This window comes from Lonchura striata, chromosome 2 (assembly GCF_050655825.1).
Source record: "Lonchura striata isolate lonStrDom1 chromosome 2, ASM5065582v1, whole genome shotgun sequence".
Classification (NCBI taxonomy): Eukaryota; Metazoa; Chordata; class Aves; order Passeriformes; family Estrildidae; genus Lonchura; species Lonchura striata.
The window spans coordinates 51,350,440-51,371,689 of NC_140704.1; the positions used below are offsets into that span (position 1 = coordinate 51,350,440).

Genomic DNA, 21,250 nt, shown 5'->3' on the forward strand with positions numbered 1-21,250 from the left:
GAACTGATCAAGAGGTCTTGATATTGGTAGTCAAACTGCATGTGTTTGGTTTTCTGAATATCACCCAAAGGTTCTGCTCTGCCTGCCACCATCATCAAAGCACATTCAGGCATTATAGTTTGACCAACTGTAGTTGTAGTCAAGGTGTGTTAGAGAGGTAAATGTGTAAACAGATGCTGCTAAAGTCTCCAAAAACACAGGTATTGTCCTGGGAATAAATTAACATGAATCCATCATGGGTTTATGCTTTACACAAAACCGAAACAGAAGAGAGAACTGATGCAACTGCGTTTTTTGGACTAGTTTGAACAGGCTTTTCTGTGATTACAAGCAGTGTAGAAGAATGGAAAAAAAGTTATTCTGTTACTAAATTTAAATTATTTAATAGTTGTTTTTACCACTTGTTTATGAATTGCAAAATTTTACAGGGAGTTGACATCTGTGGCAAAATCATGATTTACTATAACCACAGTTTGGCATCTCCTGGTTTTTGTCCGACATATGCTTGGAGAAGTAATTTGATCTAACTATGTTACACTCATACTCTGTATAAAAGTTCATAAACTATTATTGTATTTAAAACATTTAAGATTTTTTTTTGTTTTGACAGCTCACTTTTGTTTATGTTTCTCTCCTGTGTGTCCAAAATTCATTGCCCTTGCAAGTTTCACGTGTACAAGCTATTGCAGATTGATTTCAGTGGCAACTCTTGTAATTTTTCTTTAAAATACCAGTTTTGCAAATACTTAAGGCCTCTGTTTATTTAAATTTAAAAGCCTGATGACATATTTTTAACTTAATCTCCTAATCATGTTGGTATCCTTTGTTAGCAAACTGATATTTGGGGAACCGAATTGGAGTAGTTTTGAAGCTAATGAGAGATTCTTTTGCCTTTATTGGTCTGGCTCTGAAATTAAGCAGCTTTTTGAAGAATAGATAATAGTTTTAAGCTCACAACCTTGAAAATATTTCTTTCTATCTGTTAGCCTTTTAGCCTGATTTTTATCACTCCCATAATTCTAAAAGGAAAAATATCGCATTTCTTCCTCATTTTAGCCTTTAGTCTAATGTGAAGTTGGAAATATTGGTTAAAGTTTAACCTAAGTGATCAACTGATATTTGAGAATGAAATACACTAAAATTATTTTCATTAACAAAGGAAATGTGCTCAATATTTTCCTGAATCTTTACTACAAAGAAGTGCTTTTCATGACAAAATTTAAAATCTATCAGTAAGGTTGTTGCCTTGTGCAGGAGCTGTTGTCCAGAGGAGGAATGCTATTGAGTAAGAGAAACATTTTTACAGGAAATCGGCATGAGGTATCTTTTGTCAACAAGAGAGCAGAAGATTTTATGCTGGTGGTTAAGGAGTTCTCCTGATTAAACTCCAGGCTGACCACTGCTATGTATCTTATTATTTCCTTTTTTCTTCTGGAATTGAACACTCTGGTGACATCTGTGATGACCATCTCCCCATGGTTCCACAAAGTTAATTTTAAGTGACTACATCAATGTAAGGCAGAAATTCTTTTTATCTGTGTTATGTATTCCTGGCTTGTGTGCCTATTCCCATGCAGAATCCCTCCAATGTCAGATAGGCTGTGTCTGGTTTTGCCACAGTAGATATTGGTGTAGTCTGAAGTTTACAATTTACTTGGGAAGAAAACCCTGGGGACATAATTTCAGAGTCTTAACTTATTCACTAGAGGATGCTGCCTCTTATAAAAATTTCTACAAATCTCTCTACTTAGTGAGGCCAACTGTGAAATGAGAATAATAATGCTTATGCACCTTTATAAAGTGATTTTAAATCTACAAATGGAAATTTAAGTTCAAAGCATTATTATTAATAACCACATTTTCCAGATAAGGTAATGAAGAAGAGAAGTGTAGCTCCTTCTCTAAGTATCTTCTTTCCAAATGCACTATTATGCTGACCAGCGTGTATTTTCTGTTCCTCTCTGGATCTGATAAACACCTGGTAAGAGTTATGTTTTGTCTGCATAAATTATGCTTTTAGATATTTAGCCATTATTTCCTCTAGATCTTGACCCAAATGTTGTTCAACACATAAAAAAGTGCTCATCAGGATAGAAATAATTTAAGTTTCCTTAAAAACTTTTATTTTAAGGGGGTGCCTCTACACTGACTATTATATGATCATCAGTTCTATAAAGAATTAATCTGTTAGTCCATGAAGCAGGTGGAGAAAGACAAAGATCTCCTCATGCAATCTCATATTACAAAAGTCATTAGATTGAGAAATAGTAATAAACATGATACTCTTTCAATCACCCTTAAAGGTTTGGGCCTCTAGGATTTGCATTTTTAAGGGTAACTCCTTTGCTGAAAAGTCCAGAAAATCACCTTAAATATGTGAAAGCTAATGGTAAGACTGTGTGTGGACTTTTTTTCACACTGAAAATGGCAACGTTCGATTGATTTTAAAATCTGTCCAGTACTGTGAGGCTCAAGCCTTTGAAGCACAGTAATCAGTTGTCTGTTAAATTTTAATTTTTGTCTGAGAGTACCATTATGGCTCAGGTTGCACTAGGTTTTCTGACTGGGTTGGCTGCTCCCTAGAGCATTGATTTTGCAGAGGTTATGGTAGAAGACCATAATCATTGTTAAAATGGAAATAAATGTGTGGTTCTTCTGGAATGGGTAATGTGGCTTTGAGATTTACATCTAAGCCTGCCCTACAGTGCTGTTTTTGTTGATATTTTGGACTGTGTCACTGGTGTCTCAGGCTGGGTGTGATGAATTCTAAGGATGTTTTTAAAGGGCAGTGCTTAAATGGTGAGCTCTTGATACCTCTTTCTCTGTATCTTTCTGCCTGAAGCTGTGAGGATGTGTGAACAGCTGACAAGTGCACACTCAAAAGTCAAAGACACTTTAGAAAAAATGGTATTAAAAGAAGCTGGAGAGAAAGGCAGTTCTCTGCAAACATGTTAGAGGATCACAAAGAGCTCTGGTGGATTTGGATGGAGTAGCAGTGTAAGCACTGGAATATGCTTTGAGGTCCACTTTAAATAGGCAAATAAACCAAAAGACATCAGGATGAATTTACTTTATGGTAGTCTTTATATTCACTTCAGGAGAAGTAATAAAGTTATTTACAATACAATGTTGTGCATAAGGAACTTAAATTAGGTCTTGGTAAGAGATACTGCTTATTTAAAAAGAGATGTTCACTAAGGCAGTCGTTATACTTTTCCACTGTATAGATTTATGGTTTTGAAATGGCTATGCCCTATACTCTTAATTAAACTTGACAGTTTTAGCATTGAAGTTGAAGTAGTTGGTTGGAAAGACAGTCTGCAAACAAGAGCTTCTCTTAATGGTCCCAGAGCTTGTGTTTGTTTACAGGCTTTACTGTATTGTGAGAAAAGGAAGAAAGTAACAGTTCTCTTTAATTATATATCATCTGCAGCATGTCAAAACAAGGGACTCTAAACTAGTGCAAGTGACTTACAATAAAAGTGGTTATCATAGACTTTGTGTAGTGACTAAACCTACCAAACTTTATTAGTGTGACAGGTATCTTACGGGAACAGTTTGTCATGATGATTTGGAGGGTCTGCTTGAGTGAGTAGTCTACTTACAGGCATAACCTACTTTCTGTGAGCTGATCTTTGCTGGATATGGTGTCCTGTTCTGCCAGACTACACTGAGCCCAGTAATGCTACCACACCATTTACTTGCAAACAGCTTTTTCAATCTTGTTTAAAAGTTATCTGAATGATAAACAGCTCTCATTACAAAATATTCAACATTAGGTAATTATTTTATACCTGTGGAAGAAGCATCAATATTCTGATACTCTTCTCTGTTTGTTTCTTTATCATCCCCTAGTTTTATTCCAAGACACAGGTGTAGGTCAGTTCCTGACTTAAGTAAGCTTTTTGTAGCTATTCAGTCCACAGAACTTTGATTTTAGGTCTCATTTTTCTGCCAGATGCAGCACAGTGACATATTATAGAATAAAATGTGAAGTAGAACTTCATCCAGGTTACATAAAAATTCCTTACCTGACTGATAATGTAATGCAGTTTTCATCACCTTTGTGATTTTTGTCTTTCTTTTTGTTTATTTTACCTTGTTTTCTCCAAGTGTAGATTTATCTATTTATAAAATATATGCAGGTAGGTCTTAAAAATGTTTTGTTAGAAAAAGAAGCCAGTGGTGGCTGTAAAGTTATAGAATGTCCTAAAACCAGCAGCAAAACTGAGATGCCTTCATCAAGTAAAAAAAAAATTAACTCTAGAAATAATAAAATGAGGCTCATAAAATCAAAAAATGTAATTTTAGGAGTGAAATGTTTGTGAAGCTTGGGATTTTAAAATCATTGTCTTTCATTCCTATATCTGTTAAAAACTTTTTTTGTAATATAAGAAAATATTCTCCTTCTCATCATTCTTTACCAGAATCTTACTCCAGAGGACCAAACACCCTCCCACTGCCACCACTGCTTGTGTGGGCTGCTATGACCACCTAGAAAGCCACAGAATAATCTGCTTGGGGAAAACAGCAAGACTGAAAAGGTAGTATGTGCACAAATGTCCTCTCTGGCATGCACCCCAAAGGGGTTTGAGGTATTGCAGAACCAACTGTCTCAGCATGGATTCTCATGAAAGCATATGAGGTGAAATCCTGGGAGTCAATGGGAGTTTACTCATCAGTCTCATCCATTATATCTGAGGAGTAAATAATTAATGTTACAGGGGTCACTATTTGCTCAACTTTTTTAAACTCAGTGAACTTATTAAATACGAAATCCAACCATCTCCAAAGTACATTGTAGCCTGGTTGAACACTTTGTGCTTTTAAATAAGTGCTTAATTAGTACATGTGAGTTCAGGACAGTGAAAGATACTGTATTTCATTTGGATGGCTGAACAGAAGTAGGGAAAGAGAAGCCTGTAATTGTCCACACTGGAGTTTGGCCAGAAGCCATCTGTGATTTGTAATGTGTCTTATAAGATATAGCTGAGAAGTGGAAAGGAACTTTTTTTTTTTTTTTTTTTTTTGTATTGACTCATTTTCTGCATAGGAGTGTGATCTTCCTACAGTCACATAATTCCTGTTTTCCTCTTTCTGAAGATGGGATGTTACTTTGTGCCTGCACAACATTATACTGGAGTTTAGCCTTTGGGCTATTCAATAGATGCACACTGCACTTTTAATGATGGTGTACTTGTCCTCAGGATGGTAGTGGGACTGTATGTACAGGGAAGAGAGAGAAATTGTATACAAAGAGTTCAATCCATCAGTGTAAATGTACTAAGGAGGAATCAAGCTGAGTTTGGCAGTGGGAATACTGTGAGAAGTGGGAAGACTGAAGCATCTAAAATACTGCTCTGTTGGATTTGGACATTTTATGCTGTGTTGCAGAAAGTTATTCCCTCCTTTTATGACTACTAGTGCCAAGTCTTCTGAAGAAAATTAGAAAACCAGTCTTCTTGCCTGAAAATTATCCTGTAAAACAAGAGGTTACATTGTTCTCTGAAAGCATGTCACACATTAGGAATGAGGCAATAGATATAATCCTGTAATACTATGGTGAAGTAATTGGAGGATGTATTCAAAGTGGAAAAGAGATATTTGAATAAGTTGGAGCTCAAACTTTTTTTAGGTCACTGGACTGCAGAATCAGACTTCCACAGGCTACTCATGTTGAACTGTTTTATGAAAATAGTCCCATCAATATATTTAATTTTGTTGCAGAGAGGGAAGAATCTTCTTCCCCAAAAATAATGTCATATCTGGAGAGGAGAGCACTGTCTTGACTGAATTTAGATGTGAATTCCCTCTTGATAGAGAACCTGAATGTGGGTCATCAGTCTCCTGAAGTTAAATGCACTAACTTTATCCATGCTGATAAAAGGTATAGCTCCTTCCCAGTTTTTAAAAATGACATAGCTGACATTGTGAAGCAGGATCTAATAGGCATGCTTCAAAAACAGCTACTTGAAACATGTGCTTCAAATGAGATAGTAGAGAAATGTCTCCATTGGTGGATAGGGGTGGTGTTTTGACATCAAAAGAGGCATCAGATTCTGTCAGCCTCTTAAACTGCATCTTGGTGCAAATGGAATTCAGACTTTTATGTGCATAGAAGATGTTAGTGCCAGGAACTGAAGGCTCAGTGGGGTGCTTGGTAGCAGCAAGCAGGGGTTCTAAATTCTGTGCAGTTAGGCACTTTTGTGTTCCTACAGTTCTTACTCTTTGGTCAGGACTCCAATATATGAATCATTAAATGCATATTACATTTTGTTAATCCTGTAGAAAATATCCAAAGATATCTGTTGACCATAGAAATGGTACTGTGCTGTTTGCTGAGCTGAATGTTTGCTGAAAGGGTTGTGCTTTGTGCCTATTTGCCCAGAGAGACTACTGACATCTGCCTGCTCTGCCTTGTGATTCCTTGAAGTCACCTTGCCCTTGCTGTGTGCAGATTGAGCTGACAATATCGACTGCCAGGGGAGCTAGTATGCCTGGTTGTCTCCTTGGAAATGGAGACATCCCAGATAACAAGTATTGTTAGTGTGATGTATTCAGATGGTGTTGATGCTGTGTTTTTAAAATGCATGGAGAGCGTTACATTAGACCTGGCTATTACAGAGTGAGAAAGTGAGCACCACTCTTTGGTTTTCTTTTAAGGTTGGGACTTCCTTGAATAGTAATAGTTGTTTAGATTTTCTCGAGATTTGCTTTCATTTCACTTTGATGCAGATTTAAGCTCCAAATCTAATGGTCTGTGCCTAGAGGTTTTAAACACTAAAGTAAATTTTACCATTAGGCTATCGATATTTTTATAGTAAGACTGTCTAATTTTTGTCTCTTCCAACTGCTATTGAACTTAAAAGGTGTCAAATGATTACTGTTTCAGATGATAATTTTCCTGTGAATAACAAAGCAAATAATTCAGTATTTTTATAATATAATTGCAGTGAAATTAATGCATTTTAAAAGTTTACCTTAAGTGTGAAAGTTGTGTCCGATTCTGCAACCTTGGTGACTAGTCTTCCCATTCTGCACAAAATCGTCTGTCCTCCTTCTATTTCACTTCCTATTCATCACTTCAGCATCATTTGGCTAGTTTTTTCCATGCCACAGGGTAAAATATAGCTGAATAATACTGTAGACCTCTACTTGTCTGTGCCTACATCAGAAATCTCTCTTTTTTAGATTGTTGGATAATTTGAGTCCAATCTTGAAAACTGGAAGTGTGTAAGTGAATTGGCAATAATATCTCAGCTAACCAACCACTGCTGCTTCCAGTTAATTCTGACCTTTGCTGTGCTTGGCTGGAAATGAAAGGCAAATTTGCACAAAGTGCAGAATGATGGGTATGGTGTGGCCACATCCCTCGAGACAAGTCACAAGCGTGTGAGGTAAATCAAACCAAAGGCCTTGCAGTGGCAAATGGTGCATCTGCCAAGTGTGTGTCTTGAAAAGCCTGTTTTATGGTTTGTGTATAATGCTGCCCCCCGCCCCCTCCCCAAGTGATTGGTTACTCCACTGTGTTTATTTTCAAATGAGAGCTGGTAATGGGACACAAGCATCATGTCCATGTACATAATAGTAAGTGTGGTTATGATTTCTAGTCAGTTCTTATGATTCAGTTGAGTTCTGTGTTGCCCTAGAGAGTTGAATCCTGCCATGAAGTTTCTTTGTGATGCTGGACAAGTTATCTACAGCTGAAGATTCACTACTGGGAACTGTGTGACCTTATTCTGCTTGATCAGACTGAGATGTTTGACACATAAAGAGCAGAAGTCCCAAGTACTCAGAAATGCAGCTATAGACTATAGGATTTAGGATGAAAAGAAACATCCCATCACACACTGAAATCAGAAATGCAGCTCTGACATTCTCCAGAGAAGCATCAACATTAATTGAGAAATTTCATTGCAAGGCATGGCACCCTTCTAGGCACAGTGGTTGATGATGTGGGTAGATTATCCCATGTGTATGGCCATGTTTGTAACTTATTGTGAGAAATTAGTTGGTTTGAATTCATCCACATAAATTCTTGTAGAGGGTTCTCCAGAGGGTAACACATTGCAGCTTTTCAATAAGACTGTTTGCACAAAGCCCCTTTTCTTCCTACTCTTCTTGCTGGAATTTGCCTGGAGAATTAAGAGCTGCGAAATATTTAAAAATCACTAGAATTTACATGAAAAAATAAACACTAAAATGCATTGACAGGGATAACAGTGCCTTTGCACAAAAATCAGTTGGGTATGCATATTTGATTTATTCATTCAAGAAGTTTGAGAACATATTTGTAAGGTCTCTGATCCTTTTGCATAATTTGTTCAGGTTTATTATTGCAGTTGTTACTATTATGAGGAAAATTAAATGGCTTGTTTGGAGGCTTGGGATTCATTTGGAAAAAAGCAGCTACACAATGTTTTATAAACAGTGGCTATAATTAATACAATAGTCTAAATTGAACTATTTCTCTGAATTAAAGCTGACAACTACCTTTTCAGCAAGAGCAGAGATGGAGGAAGTAGATTGTACTGATTTGAAGTTTTTCCATTTTCGGAGTAGTAGTTCTGCAGCAGTTGTGAAACTTTTAAAATGTGAAATGTTTATATTTTAGAGTGTTGATTTGGTCTGCATAATGGTCCTAGGATTACCCTTTTTTATATTCCTTGGTATCACAGCAGAGCACTGGGTTTCCCAACGAAAGGAAGCACTGTGTGGGAAATCTTGGTTCAAGAAAGAGAACAGCAGAATAAGGAGTGTTTTTGTATAAAGTGCACTATTTGTTCTGTTCAAAGTGAGGTTTTAGCTTAAAAGATGATCTTCGAAAGTAGCATCTTAGGATTTGATGTTAAGTGCTTTTTCAGGAATTTATAATGCTATATTTATACATTTTGTGTTGAGTCCCCCTCACTCTTTCCATACATGATAGATAAAAGTGTCAGATTGGCTCTTAGAGAAAAAAAAATCTTAAGTTTAGAGCCAAATTTTGATGAGTATAAAATTTAAAAAGCATCATTCAAGTTAAACTCATCTTGTGGCATAAAATATAAATAAAAATTCAGAAGTCAAAATCCATGTGGCTATTGGCATATTTACATTAGTATTTTACTGTGGATCAAGAATATAATTTTGAAGCAAGTCTCATGATCCTGCCTGTTTGCTGTGGTTTGCTTTACATTGCAGGGTGGTTTTGGAATATGTGAATTGATTTTCTTTTGGATAAAAATGTGCTGCAGGAGTGCACATAATGCTCTCCTGCTGCTAATGGGTCTACAAAACCAGACTAAGCTTATCCTGTAGTAGCCTCCCTCTCTCCCTTTCTCTTGAAACACGTGTAATGTGAATATCAAACCTTCAGCACCAACAGTTTTGCTTTACAGACTGATTTTATTCTGCCATGCTACTTGATAAGGTAGATCTACATACTACTTATAGTGAGCTGCCAAAGATAGTAACTGATAAAATCAGAATCTTGTCTTGTGAATCAGTAGTCAACTTTCAAGAAATGTTATATCAGGAAATAAATTAGGAATTGTATGTGTGTAGCAGGTAGGAAACTACGGGTGGGTTTTTCAGTGTCTAAGAAAAACAAAAAGCAAATAACCATGATGAAGAAAGCCTTTCAGGAAATGGAGAATGCTCCTTGGTCTGACAGACCCATTCCTCCTTAGTTTCTAATCAATAATTTACTTCATTCCTGGTGGTGAGATTGTTCCATTTGAGTATTTTTGGGAAGTGGATGGTAGCTCTTTAAAAAGCCCTGAATTAAATGGTCAATTTCAATAAGAGTATCAGTTTTGACTTAACACTTAGAGACAGGTGCTTATTTGGCAGAAAATATGGTGTAGATTTGGTGCTGATCCCCCAAACTCCTTTGTTTTAATTGAAAACCCCTAGTTGCCACAGTAATCTTGCTCTGGTGTTCTGTAGCAATAGCTGGATCGATTGTTTCTGGTTTTTTGTTTGCTGATTTTGTGAACTGCTTTCTTCAGGGTTTATTATTATAGGCTCACAGTAAATCTAACTTATGTGGAATTCTTAGAATCACAATTTTGGTGTTAATTCTTGTGCAGCTAAAGGAACATCAACTGCCCAAAGAGCTGCCTCAGCCTGTTTCTCTCCTCTGTTATCAGTCAGTTTTGGAACTGTGAAAAACAGTCTTGTCCCTTCCTATATACTCTGACATTTAAGTGGGCAGTGACTGTTCATTTAAAATTAATCTGAGGGGTAGGAATTTTATGAGTAAGTTATGGTACTGAAAACTAATTTTTTTTTTTTTTTGGTATTTGGTTTTTTGTTTTGTTTTTTTTTTTTGTTTGTTTGTTTGGGTTTTTGTTTTGTTGGGGGTTTTTGTTTGGCTATTTTTTTGGTGGGGATTTTTGTTTGTTTTTGTTCTCATGGTATATTTATATATATCATAGTGTATCTGTAGACTGATGTGAGAGCAGAAACATGAGCAGGAATAAATTTTCAGTAAGATCATTCAGAGCTTTTTGTCTCAGAAGCTGTTGTATATTTGGATGTCCGTCTATATGATGAGAAATGTGTATAACTCAGTGTCTTTGTAATGGATCTTGGTTAGCATCTTGAGTATTTAGATATATTTCTACCAGTACACAAATTTTCTGGAAACTTATAGCCATCTTCCAACTTGCAGCTGTGCCCCTATACTACCAGTCTCTTTCCTATTTTTCATCTGCACTGAGCCTGCTTCTTTGTTGATTTTGATAGATCACTGGAAAGGAAAGGAATGGTTCCTCTTCAGGCAAACAGTAAAATTCAACTACCAAAGAAACAAACCCAAAACATTAATTGTTTAGTGGAAGCCACTTTCTGTGGCTGAAACTCTGAATTTGAAGTAATATTTTGTCAGCACCTTGAGGCATCCCTGTATCCTAGCCCAGCATGTCCCCCCATTGTGTATTACCACTTGCATCATGTCAGAAAGTCTGAGAATAGCAGTGATCTTTCTCAAAGGGCCTCTTGTTTGAAGCATTGAAAGTTTTTTCCCCACTTTAGAAAATTCCATACCAACACCCTCACAGTATGCAGGAAAACTCCTAGTGATTTGAGTCTAACACTGAAACTGAAAGGAAGCAAAGTGGCATATATTATTATATTGGCTACCAGAGAAAGGCTTGTCTTTAAAAATATATGTGCCTTTTACCTATGCTTTGTGGTAGGCATACATCCTGAAGACTGGCACATGGCAAAGGGAAATCAATTAAAAATGCATAATTATATTATAAGTATTTGTAAAATAGCTAGATAAATGTAATATGACAGAGAGAAGTCAAGAAGTATTTTAGAATAACAAATCTGTGCTCTGAAATATATTGGAATTGTTCAATGTTACAATGTGGTAAAAAGTCGTTGCATAAGCAGTGCACAGATGTGCACATCAGGGATGTTCACAACACTTTTGATAAAAGTCCTTTCCAAAGCAAGCATGAGAAGGTCCATCAAAGAAGTTCAGCTACATAATTTTGGAAAGAAGAAAAGGAAAAAAGTTTTCAGGAAGGATCAGGTGATGATGCCTGTGTAGAAACTTGTAGCCATTGTTTATTGATTGATGGACTGATTTGTAACTTAGGAAAGGTTTCCAACAGGAATAAAAGTTATCCATCTTACTCACAGATAAGGAATTTTCTGAGTCTGCTAGAAGTTTTTTTAACTATATTTTCTCATGTAACTGCCTGTTCACATAGTTTTTCACACATTCATTCTTACTCTTTATGCCTGTAGCAGTGCAAGGTTTATAAGCATCAAATAGAAAACAAGAGGGGGGAAGAATTTGGTTCCTTAAATGCAAATAAAAATTTCCTACAGTCATCCTCCTGTTCTGTAGGTTTGTACATCACAGGCCTTACTGTGTGGCTAATTCTTCCACAGGAGGACTTTGACTGTGGGACTTGACTCCATTTGTTCTCTGTGTTGATATAAATATCAAGAATAAGCTGGAGGTTTTGTAGGGAGCAATTTATTCTTTTCTGCTTTTGCTGCAGATGGTAGAATTTGCTCAGGCTGCAAGAGCTGCAAAAGTACATAATGAAATAGAAAATTATACTAAAAATGGAAGAAACTATGCAAGAGTGAAACTTGTTCTGCCTTTAGCAAAAGGGTCACTAAAGTTTCTTCAGCAGAGCTATCCATATCTGGGGATATTGCTGGCTATTTCTTGCTTACAGAAACCTCTTTCCCATTAGTCCACACAGAGCACAATGTCAGTAATAGTTGGGTCAGGGTGCTAATTAATTTTGTGAAAAATGGATGGGCAGAGTCCAGGAGATACATGTGCCCTAATTTGTTGAGAGCTTTTAAAGATAAATGGCCTTGAAGTAGATTTGTTTTCAAATGAATAGCCAGTAGAGTGTTTGGAGCAGTGGCACAGTAAGCTCTCATGTTTTTCTCAGAGTGATGAATGTTGCATATTCTGTCTGTTGACGTGGTCTTTGCCATCAGATGTCCCCATTATTAATATTTTTAGGGCAATGGCTGTAAATTATTGCAGCCCAGTTTTATTACTGTTTTACATCTATCAAGGACTGAGCCTCGTGTGCAATTTTATATTAACTCAGCAGGCACTATTAAAATATTGGCATTTAGGCTCATTTTGGCAGCATTAATCATAACATTAATCATAGCATTTTATCATGCCTTAATTGTATGAAATGACTGGTTTGAAATGACTGGAGTGTTCACTTCTCTAAAAGCAGGTGAAACAATAATTTCCATTTCTCTACTTTTTCAACCCGTAACTGTACTTTAAAAAACACAAACAACAAACAACCCTAAAGACATAACCCCCCACATCTCCTAACTGTGTGTGCTGTGGGCATCTACTTCTTGACTTCTTTGCAACAACTGAACATCTAAGACCCAGCAGCTCTTATGGACCTCACTGGAAGTTCTTGGAAATGTCATTTCTAAAAATCGGTCTCTGAAATCTCAGCGTAGACACCTACAGTACATTTTTGGCTTCAAAAATGTGCCCTAATATATATAACAAGAGTACTTCTGATGTGCAGAGAAAAGTTGCAATCTGTGGCTGTTTTCATATGCTGAAATGGCTTAAGGGTTTAAAACAGGCACAGAAGTGCCTTTTGTGATTCTCCAGCAAGCATAGGCTTACAGCACCCATGTCTGCTTTGTCTTACTATACCAGTAACTGAAGCTGTGATATTTGCTGGCTCTTTTCAATGGAGAGCATCACGAGATGATTATGTTTAATACAAAGAGTTGGCAGCCTTTCTCACTTAACAATCATTAGGAGATCTGCTGCTGAGGTCCCATTTTGTGAGGCAGCTGGAAATTGGTACTTAGTTTGAACGTATTGTTTTCTACCTTTCTCTTAAAGTTCAAGGACAAGGCAAAACTGTTCAGACTACACAGAGAAAAAACTTCTTTCTCTCTTTTGTTTACTTGGTCTTTCCACCTGCCCATTTATTCCCTGTGAAAATTTATTCCCCTATATATACATGAATTAAATGGAAGTGAGGACAATGTCAACAAAGATGGAAGTAGAAGGCTTGAGGGAAGGTATTTGAAAGCACCAGGCAGAAGATAGCTGTGATAACCATGTAGAATTTTCACTGGAGTAAAAATCATCTAGGTCTTCATTTTTGTTTCTTTTGATACTTATGAAGGGGGACAATACTGTTGCTTCTGTTTTAGGAAACTGAGGCCTGGAATGGGTCAGTGGGGAGGGAAACCCTAAATCACTCAAAGGGAAAGGTGCAGAAGATGCAGAATAGTGGTATCCCAGTTTGCTAACCTTCACTTTGTTCTCCTAAACATGCATTTAATTAATTATTTTAAAGACTGCCCCTTCCAAATCCAATCCCTAGATGTTCTTTCACCTTCAGCAGTTTGACCAGCTGTATTTTCCTTGATAACATGATATGGCTCAGGCCACAGGTTTCTACTGTAGCCTTCTGCCTATGCTATACTGGATCTTCTCAAAAGACTTTCTAGTGATAGAGGTTTTCTTTTTTAAATTACAGTGGCTTCACATGACCAAATATTATTCATTAACTTGATTGCCTAAGGATATCAAGCTCCAGGGGAAACTTGTATTCCTAGATGATTGGCAAGATAATTAGGAAGTGAAATAATGCAAGTCCCACTGCAGGCAGCCATCAATGATTTATGTATTTACTCTTTGAATTCAAAGTGTGTCATATCATACATCCTTATTTTATTTTAAGGCTCTTGTAACTGTAGGTTTATTTTCGACCTTCAACATGCATGTTTTGCAGGGGCAGAAGGCTTTATGAGCTTAATCAAGTTGGGCTGGTAAACCCACTGAGATTTTTAGTCTGCAGTATCACCTAGATAACACAGGCTAAAGTACATAGCTTTTGGTTTTAAGTTCCTAGGTCACAGCCTTTCATTCTTTATTTCTACCACAATTAGAGCTTCTAAATGACATGAAAACACAGGCACAGAAGCTGCTGATGGCAGCAAGAGTTCTGCATCCTCCAGGAGGGTGGAATATTGGGTGTAGGTTAAAGACATCTTTATATGGAGTCTCCTCCAGTCTTCCCCATTAACAGAGATCAGAGTAAGCTCATATAAGTAATTGCTGCATCCAGGCAGCAGTAACAGGTGGGAGATTAAATGAGAGAGCTGTATAGATGGGGGGTCCTGTTGAGGATGGCCTTCAGTAAGTAAAAGTCACTTATAAATGAAACATGTAGCAAAGCCCTACCAAGTAAAAGGTGTCTTATGAAGTTCTGGCAGTTTCTCAATCTGAAGTGGTAAAACCTGAGAAGCAAGGATACTTGTGGAGTTACTCTGATGTGGTTGGATTAAAATTCATCTGGCAAAAATATTTTTTTTTTTTAAAAAGGACCAAAAAAAAAAATTATTGCTAATGAGTGCCAACATTTATCTTACAGGGAACCTGAAGTTTTGCCTTCTGATTCTGAACCAGCCTTTCAACAAAGGTCATTTCCATTGTCTGTGGAGCAGAGGTAATAATAACTCACATACATCTTCATTTGTGTATTTTCTTAGCTGTTACCCAGCTAATGTACTTCATGTCTGTTGAATTTCACTGTGGCAATTTCCTCTTTACTAGAGCAACCTTCTGGTGAGGGTGTGAACTGGCAGAGTATGTCCCTTGTTGCTGAATGCAGCAAATGAGCTGATTATGCAAATTCTGCATCCCTGCATTGCACATGTCAGAGGGAACTTTGTGCACTGATCTGTGTAAGACTGTAGCTTTTCAGATGCTTCTCAGGAACAATCATTGTTTTGCTGACAAAGTGTAACAGATCAATGGTGCATTTAAGAGTCTGGAAGTGAGCATTTCTTTAAAGGTCATCAGTGAAAAGTGTTAAATTTAATCAAAATAAAATGAACCGTGTAGATACTAAGTTGTGAAAGCAGTGGGGAATTTGCGTGCTTGTCAGAAATATGCAAATCAGATTTCACTACCCCTTTGTTAAATATACACAGTACTAATCATCATCTCTGGTATGATAGCTTCAGATTTGCTGACATTTTGTGGAGATATGTAAATCCTTACAAGCTTGGAGCTATTAATTCCTCCATGCAAGAACGTAGCCCTTCAGAAGCTTTCTGAAAAGCCACAGGAACTGTCTCTAACTTAGTCCCAGGGTGGGAACTTTGCAGAGAGATTCCTCTTAACTGAGTGGAGCAGATAGAGCTATTTGGTTGCACCATAGGCATAAGGACTGGCAGGGGGTAGCTGTACAGTTAAAAGGAATTGAAATAAGGGATGAAGTGAGCAGGATATATTCATAGCACTTAATTCCAGTAAACCCAAATTAGGTACCCATATAGCCAAAAGAGTGATAAAAAAGGAAGATAATTGTACAAGACTATTCAAAGCACCTGAACAAGTGCTATACCCCAAACAAAATCACTTTCATTTGCATAATCAGCAAGAAAGTAACAAGCCCTCAGTGGAAGGGCTTTCTACTTATTTTATAGATCCAATTCTACATATTTTTTCATTTAAAAAGATACAGTGAAACACCTGCTTTGTATTAAATAGAGAAGGAAACAAGATGAAGCATTTGACCTTATTTCTTTGTCCCACCTTTCCTGTTTTTAGGATTGGGGTTAAAAAAAGAGACAGTAAACCAGATTTGCATGGTTTCTGAATGGCGGTATTCAGTGTCTGGTAATACCTTGCATGTGTTGTTGTAGTGCTGTATTTTGTTGATCAGACTTTTTTTTTGTCTGTCCTTTGGAATTTTAAATCTTCCTCATTTGTTGTAACCTTGGGGCATAGGGTGCTTCTTACTGTAAGCCTTTAAACTGTAGTGCTTCTGTGAAGTGTTGAAATAAGAAGCTGAATAAAATAAAGTAGGCCAAAGACTGTCTAATTCAAAGCTACCTCAATGGGTTCCTGTTGAGCATAACTGTGTTGAAAATGATTGTTGGTGCTGTAAACAGTTTTCCAAAGTCTTTGTGGGAGGAGCAGAAGTCCTAATTAAGCTATTAAGATTTTTGCTGGTAGTTTACTTTAAGAAATAGGTGGATATTTTCTATCTAAGTAAAATGACAGATGGAAGTGGTTGTATGGTAAACATGAAATGTTTTTTCTTAAAAGCATCTCAGCTGCAGCAAACCTTAGTGAATCCAGGACAAGATTTTGGTAATGCCTGGTTTACAGTGCTAGTGGACTACTTTAGGTGTCAGCAGTTTTCTGGATCCTGGTTCTGGAGGATCATTAGCACAGCGACTGTTGCAGGACTAGGCAAACCTGGGGGACTGGGTATGTGAACTAAAAGAAGTTCTGAAGGAATCATCCTTAGGAACAATGTCTGATGACCAGCTGTATATGCTTGAGATATCATAAAGGAGAGATGAGAAGGAAATAATGGGGCTGTTAATCCACAGAATATTGCCAGCTACACAAACTCAGGGAGAAAGGGAGAGAAAAATGCAAAGGAAAAATAAGATAAAATATTGTCCCACTTCTCTGAGTTACAGGAATCTTGGGTTGTTATACTCAGCACAGAATGCTGAGATGTGTAATTTTCAAGTAGCTTGGGTCCTATTGTCCTGGTTTAGGGTAAATTTGGGAGGAAAGGAAATGAAACAAGCATCATAAAGTTACCCTACAACACCTATCAAAATAACTTCTTTCATTAGCCCTGTCAGTTTAGTGTCAAGTAAAAAGTGATGTGATGTGAGATTTCCTAAGTTAAAAAAAAAAATCGCATCAATAAGTGGCTGTTCTAGGCTAAAATCATCCCAGGTGTAACTCCTCTTGACCTTGAGAAAAAGTGGTTGCAGCTAATTAACCTTTGTCTTATTACACACATTTATGAAATCTATTTTTACTGACATACTTTCAAAATAACTATTTCAGTCAGTACAAGTTTGCATGAACTTTCTTCCTTGTGCTTTGTGAAGGATACTGAAATCGTATTTCATCACTTCCAAGAGACATCTTTTACCATTCTTGCTACACAAGCTGGATAAGTGACTATAATGAAGCAGTACAAGCTAAGGACTACATGATTTTAGTCTATTATATATCATTACTGCAATGAATCAGTCTAGAATATGTTGACTTGTTTGGTGTTTGGTACAGTCATGTGGTGTTAGTAGTGTCCTAAAAGCAGGATGGATGAAATGCTGGAGAAGTGGAAGTTTGCAAAAGCAGGATGAAGACTAATATGGCAGACAACATTGGTTGTTTCCTGAAGGATTTATTGGGCTGCATATAGTGAGAAGGGGAAAAACCAAATGGCAAGAAAAATTAAAGAGAATAGATCAGTAAAGGGGAATAGGAAGTAATGTGGAAAATATGCTGAAGAGTCAGGACCCAGCTTTTCTCAGAGCTGCACATTTTTCTGTCTGTGAGTTTTCTATAAGGAAGACTGGATCCAGTAGGCCTTACCTTAACACTGTCATGCATCCTAATTCCTGCTTATGCAAAGTTTTTAGCTCCTGGTTTGTATCCTATCTAATAAAAAAAAAATATGGTTATGACAAAATCCAGTTTGAATTAGTCTCTGGGGCTACTTCTTAAGTGATTTCAAATGTAAATATATCTTTGACAGAATTGACTGTGAGTTGAAAGTCTGAAGCTGTCTTAAGTTTGAGAAGTACAGAGCCCAGGTTTTAGTGGCTGAAAACAGAATGGGCTTTCTGGGGAATAAATGAAAGTTCCTGAGACTTTGATTCTGCTTTGTAAAATCTCTTTAATCAGAAATGCAGTGACTTACTTATGCCAAGAATTACAGCTATGTCTAGTGATTTCAAGTGCTCTGATTTTTTGATGTCTCCCTAGGGAAGAGGCAGAATTATTTCACTGCTGAGAAATCACCTTAGTGAAAATTGTCTTAAGTTCAGGTTCTGAAAATTGTTTCTTTTTTCTTAAAACATTACCCCTACAAGCTACTCAAATGATCCAGAATTTTCTTATGTTCTCTGCCTTATGATAAGATGTTAAATGGCTGTACATTGTGGAGTAGTTTCCACTCTTAAATGTTGACATTGACAGCTGTAAAGAACAAGGAGTTATGCTCTGGAAAATAAGATTATTATTTAAAAAGTCAGAGAAATGACAGCATTCTATAGCAACCTGGTGAAGCTGGGCTTTTTAGTAGGAAACTGTGTCCATGTGTATTTTTAGTTCTCATAATGGTTGTGCTGCATTGGCTGCTGTGTCTTCCTCAAAAGCATTGTGATTTCTTTCCACAAATAAACACTTTCCGTGAAAGCCTTTAATCAAACAAAACAGGTTGAACAACTTCAAATATTAGCCATTCATACTACCAAATGTCCTCTGCTAATGTATTAGAATAAACTACCAACATCTCTTGGAACAGGCTTATTGAATCCTGACTTGTGCGAGGCGTGTTTAATGTTGGACAATTCTTTAGAAAGGAGACATCTATGAAACCAGGCTGCTTAAATGTTCCTCAGGTGTACATCCTTAAACAGTCTCTTCCACAGGCAATTCTTTCCAGTGAAGGAACTTGGGGTCTAGCTCTATTTTCTTATGCTGCTCTACAGACAACATGACCAGCCACTTCATATGCATAGTATATGGAGATTTTATGACACCGTGTAGATCATGAAAATGGAGGAGCTCCAGAAAGAGGAATGTTGCTCACCCTAGAGACCTCTGTATTGTGTGTGGGGTTTATATACTGAGATAAAAGAAAGCATTCTTCTACAGCAGCAGTGTAGTAAGTCAAATCCAAACTCTGTTAAATTGTCTTCAATTGGTATTTTCTTGGAGTATTTATATTGTGATGACTTATCCACAAAATGAGTTTTCTCTATCAATACTCATATTGCAACTACTCCATCAAAGTAGCTGTTGCATTCTAAATCTTCTCTTGAATGTCAGGAAACTTTCCGGTCAAGGCCAGCCTACTCTTTGGTGAAAATGCTGATAATGAATGGTTGATGAACACCTAGAGGTGACTGTGCATGACAAAATATCTTTCCTTACTAAATAATCAAATCAGAAAAGGTGCTGATTTGCATGACCGATTTTCAGGTCATCTGTCTTTGAGTGCCACATGCTCCCATACATTTCATATTCCATATGCTTTTGTCTGCAATGTAACAGGTGATCGATATCTTGAATGACTTCAGTTGAGGTCCAAGAGCTGTGTATAGAGGGAAATAAGATACAAGTGGCAATGCAAAGTTCAGGTATAACTTCAGATGTACAGAGGGGAAGGTAACAGATAGCTGGAACAGTTTTAATGTCTCAGAGCAGAAGAAAATATATTGTAGTTTAGTAAGAGGAGGGGAAAATAACCTGACTTTCCCTGGTGCTGGTTTTTCTTCTCTATGATTGATACTTTTTCCTTTAGTCTTTAGGGGTTGAACTCACCTACACTTCCAGAATTATTAGTGTGTGTAGCCATTCACTTGCCCTTTTACCTGTCATCAATGAGCATGCCTTGTTGCATATGGTGAGCTTTTTTCTCACCTTTTATTTTCGTTTCTAACTGAACTTACTTGTAATATATCTCAAATTTGTACTGGACCCAGAATTGGCAGTTGGCATAAAACTTGAGGGAATTCAGAGCACCTACTATTAATAAATAGGAAAATGTTCATAAAAATGGTGATTGGGATGTCACATGGACTTGTATGCTTTATTGCACTTTCTAGCAGGCATCCAGACTAGCAGTAACTCTTACTGCTGGCCTCAGCTAAACTACTCTGTTTTCCACTGAGAACAGAGGGACTTTGTTCTATTAGACTTCTAAAACATCAATATGAAGTTCAATTTTCCACACTTGAATCAAAACAGGAATATAATTTCTACTTTGTGCTTAGTAACTTAAATTTGATGTTCTGTGACACTTAAATTTAGATTTAAACAATATTTTGTTATGGTGATGTGCCTGTTGTTAGATTGCATGCAAGTTAGGTCCTTCAACTACAGGAGTCTAAGAGGAGTTATTTCAAGTGTTCTTAAAGGTAGGGAATCTATGATGTACTTTAGGAACAAGAAAATCTGGCCCTCTCTAGGGCTGGCTAGCACCATGCTTTAAGCTTGGAAATGAACCACAGAATCATTTGGAAAAGACCTCCAAGATCATTGAGACCAACCTTTGATTGATCACCACCAGGCACATGGCACTACATGCCACATCCTGTTGTTTCTTGAACATCTCCAGGGATTGTGACCTTACCATTTCCCTGGGCAGCCCATTCCAGTATTTAACAACCCTTTCTGGGAATAAATTCCTTCTGATGTCAAGCCTGAACCTTTCCTGGAACTGTTTGAGGTTATATCCTCTGATCTTGTGACTTGTTACCTGGGAGAAGAGGCTGACCTCCACCTGGCTGCAGCCTCCTTTCAGGCAGTTGTAGAGAGTGATGAGGTCTCTACTGAGCCTCCTTTTCTCCAGGCTAAACAACACCAGCTCCCTCAACTGCTCCTCACAGGACTTGTGTTCCAGACCCTTCACCAGCCTTGTAGCCCTTCTCTGGACATGCTCCAGCACCTCAGTGTCTTTTTTGAAATGAGACAAGACAAAACTGAACACAGGACTCAAGGTGCAAAGTAGGATCTGGATCTTAGGACATGCAGTAGTTTGCACTAGAAGGGATTTTGGGAAGAGAGCTTTTGTAGACTATGCTTTGCCTATGACTCTGTATAAGTTTGATATCAACCAGATTTTCAGTGGTGAACTGGAAGCTTAAATTTATCTTTAAAAATCCAAGCTTAAAACTCCAGAAATATGATAAAATTATTCTATTTGTGATATATATATATATATATATATAT

General features: G+C 37.2%; 1 protein-coding gene across 9 annotated transcripts in view; it reads left to right on the top strand.

Moving 5' to 3' along the window:
- Nucleotides 1-21,250, top strand: part of TPK1 (thiamin pyrophosphokinase 1) — a 300,067-nt gene that overhangs the window by 43,938 nt on the left and 234,879 nt on the right. For 8 of the 9 annotated variants that reach the window (XR_014952279.1, XR_014952273.1, XR_014952269.1 and 5 more), the window contains one exon: nucleotides 14,901-14,975. The exons of the other annotated variant lie outside the window; for it this stretch is intronic. Coding sequence is in view for 2 of the 8 variants with exons in the window: in XM_085569968.1 (XP_085426094.1) it covers nucleotides 14,901-14,975 (75 nt within the window). In the remaining 6 variants the exon portion in view is untranslated. The remainder of the gene's footprint in view (nucleotides 1-14,900; nucleotides 14,976-21,250) is intronic. 9 annotated transcript variants of the gene reach the window in all.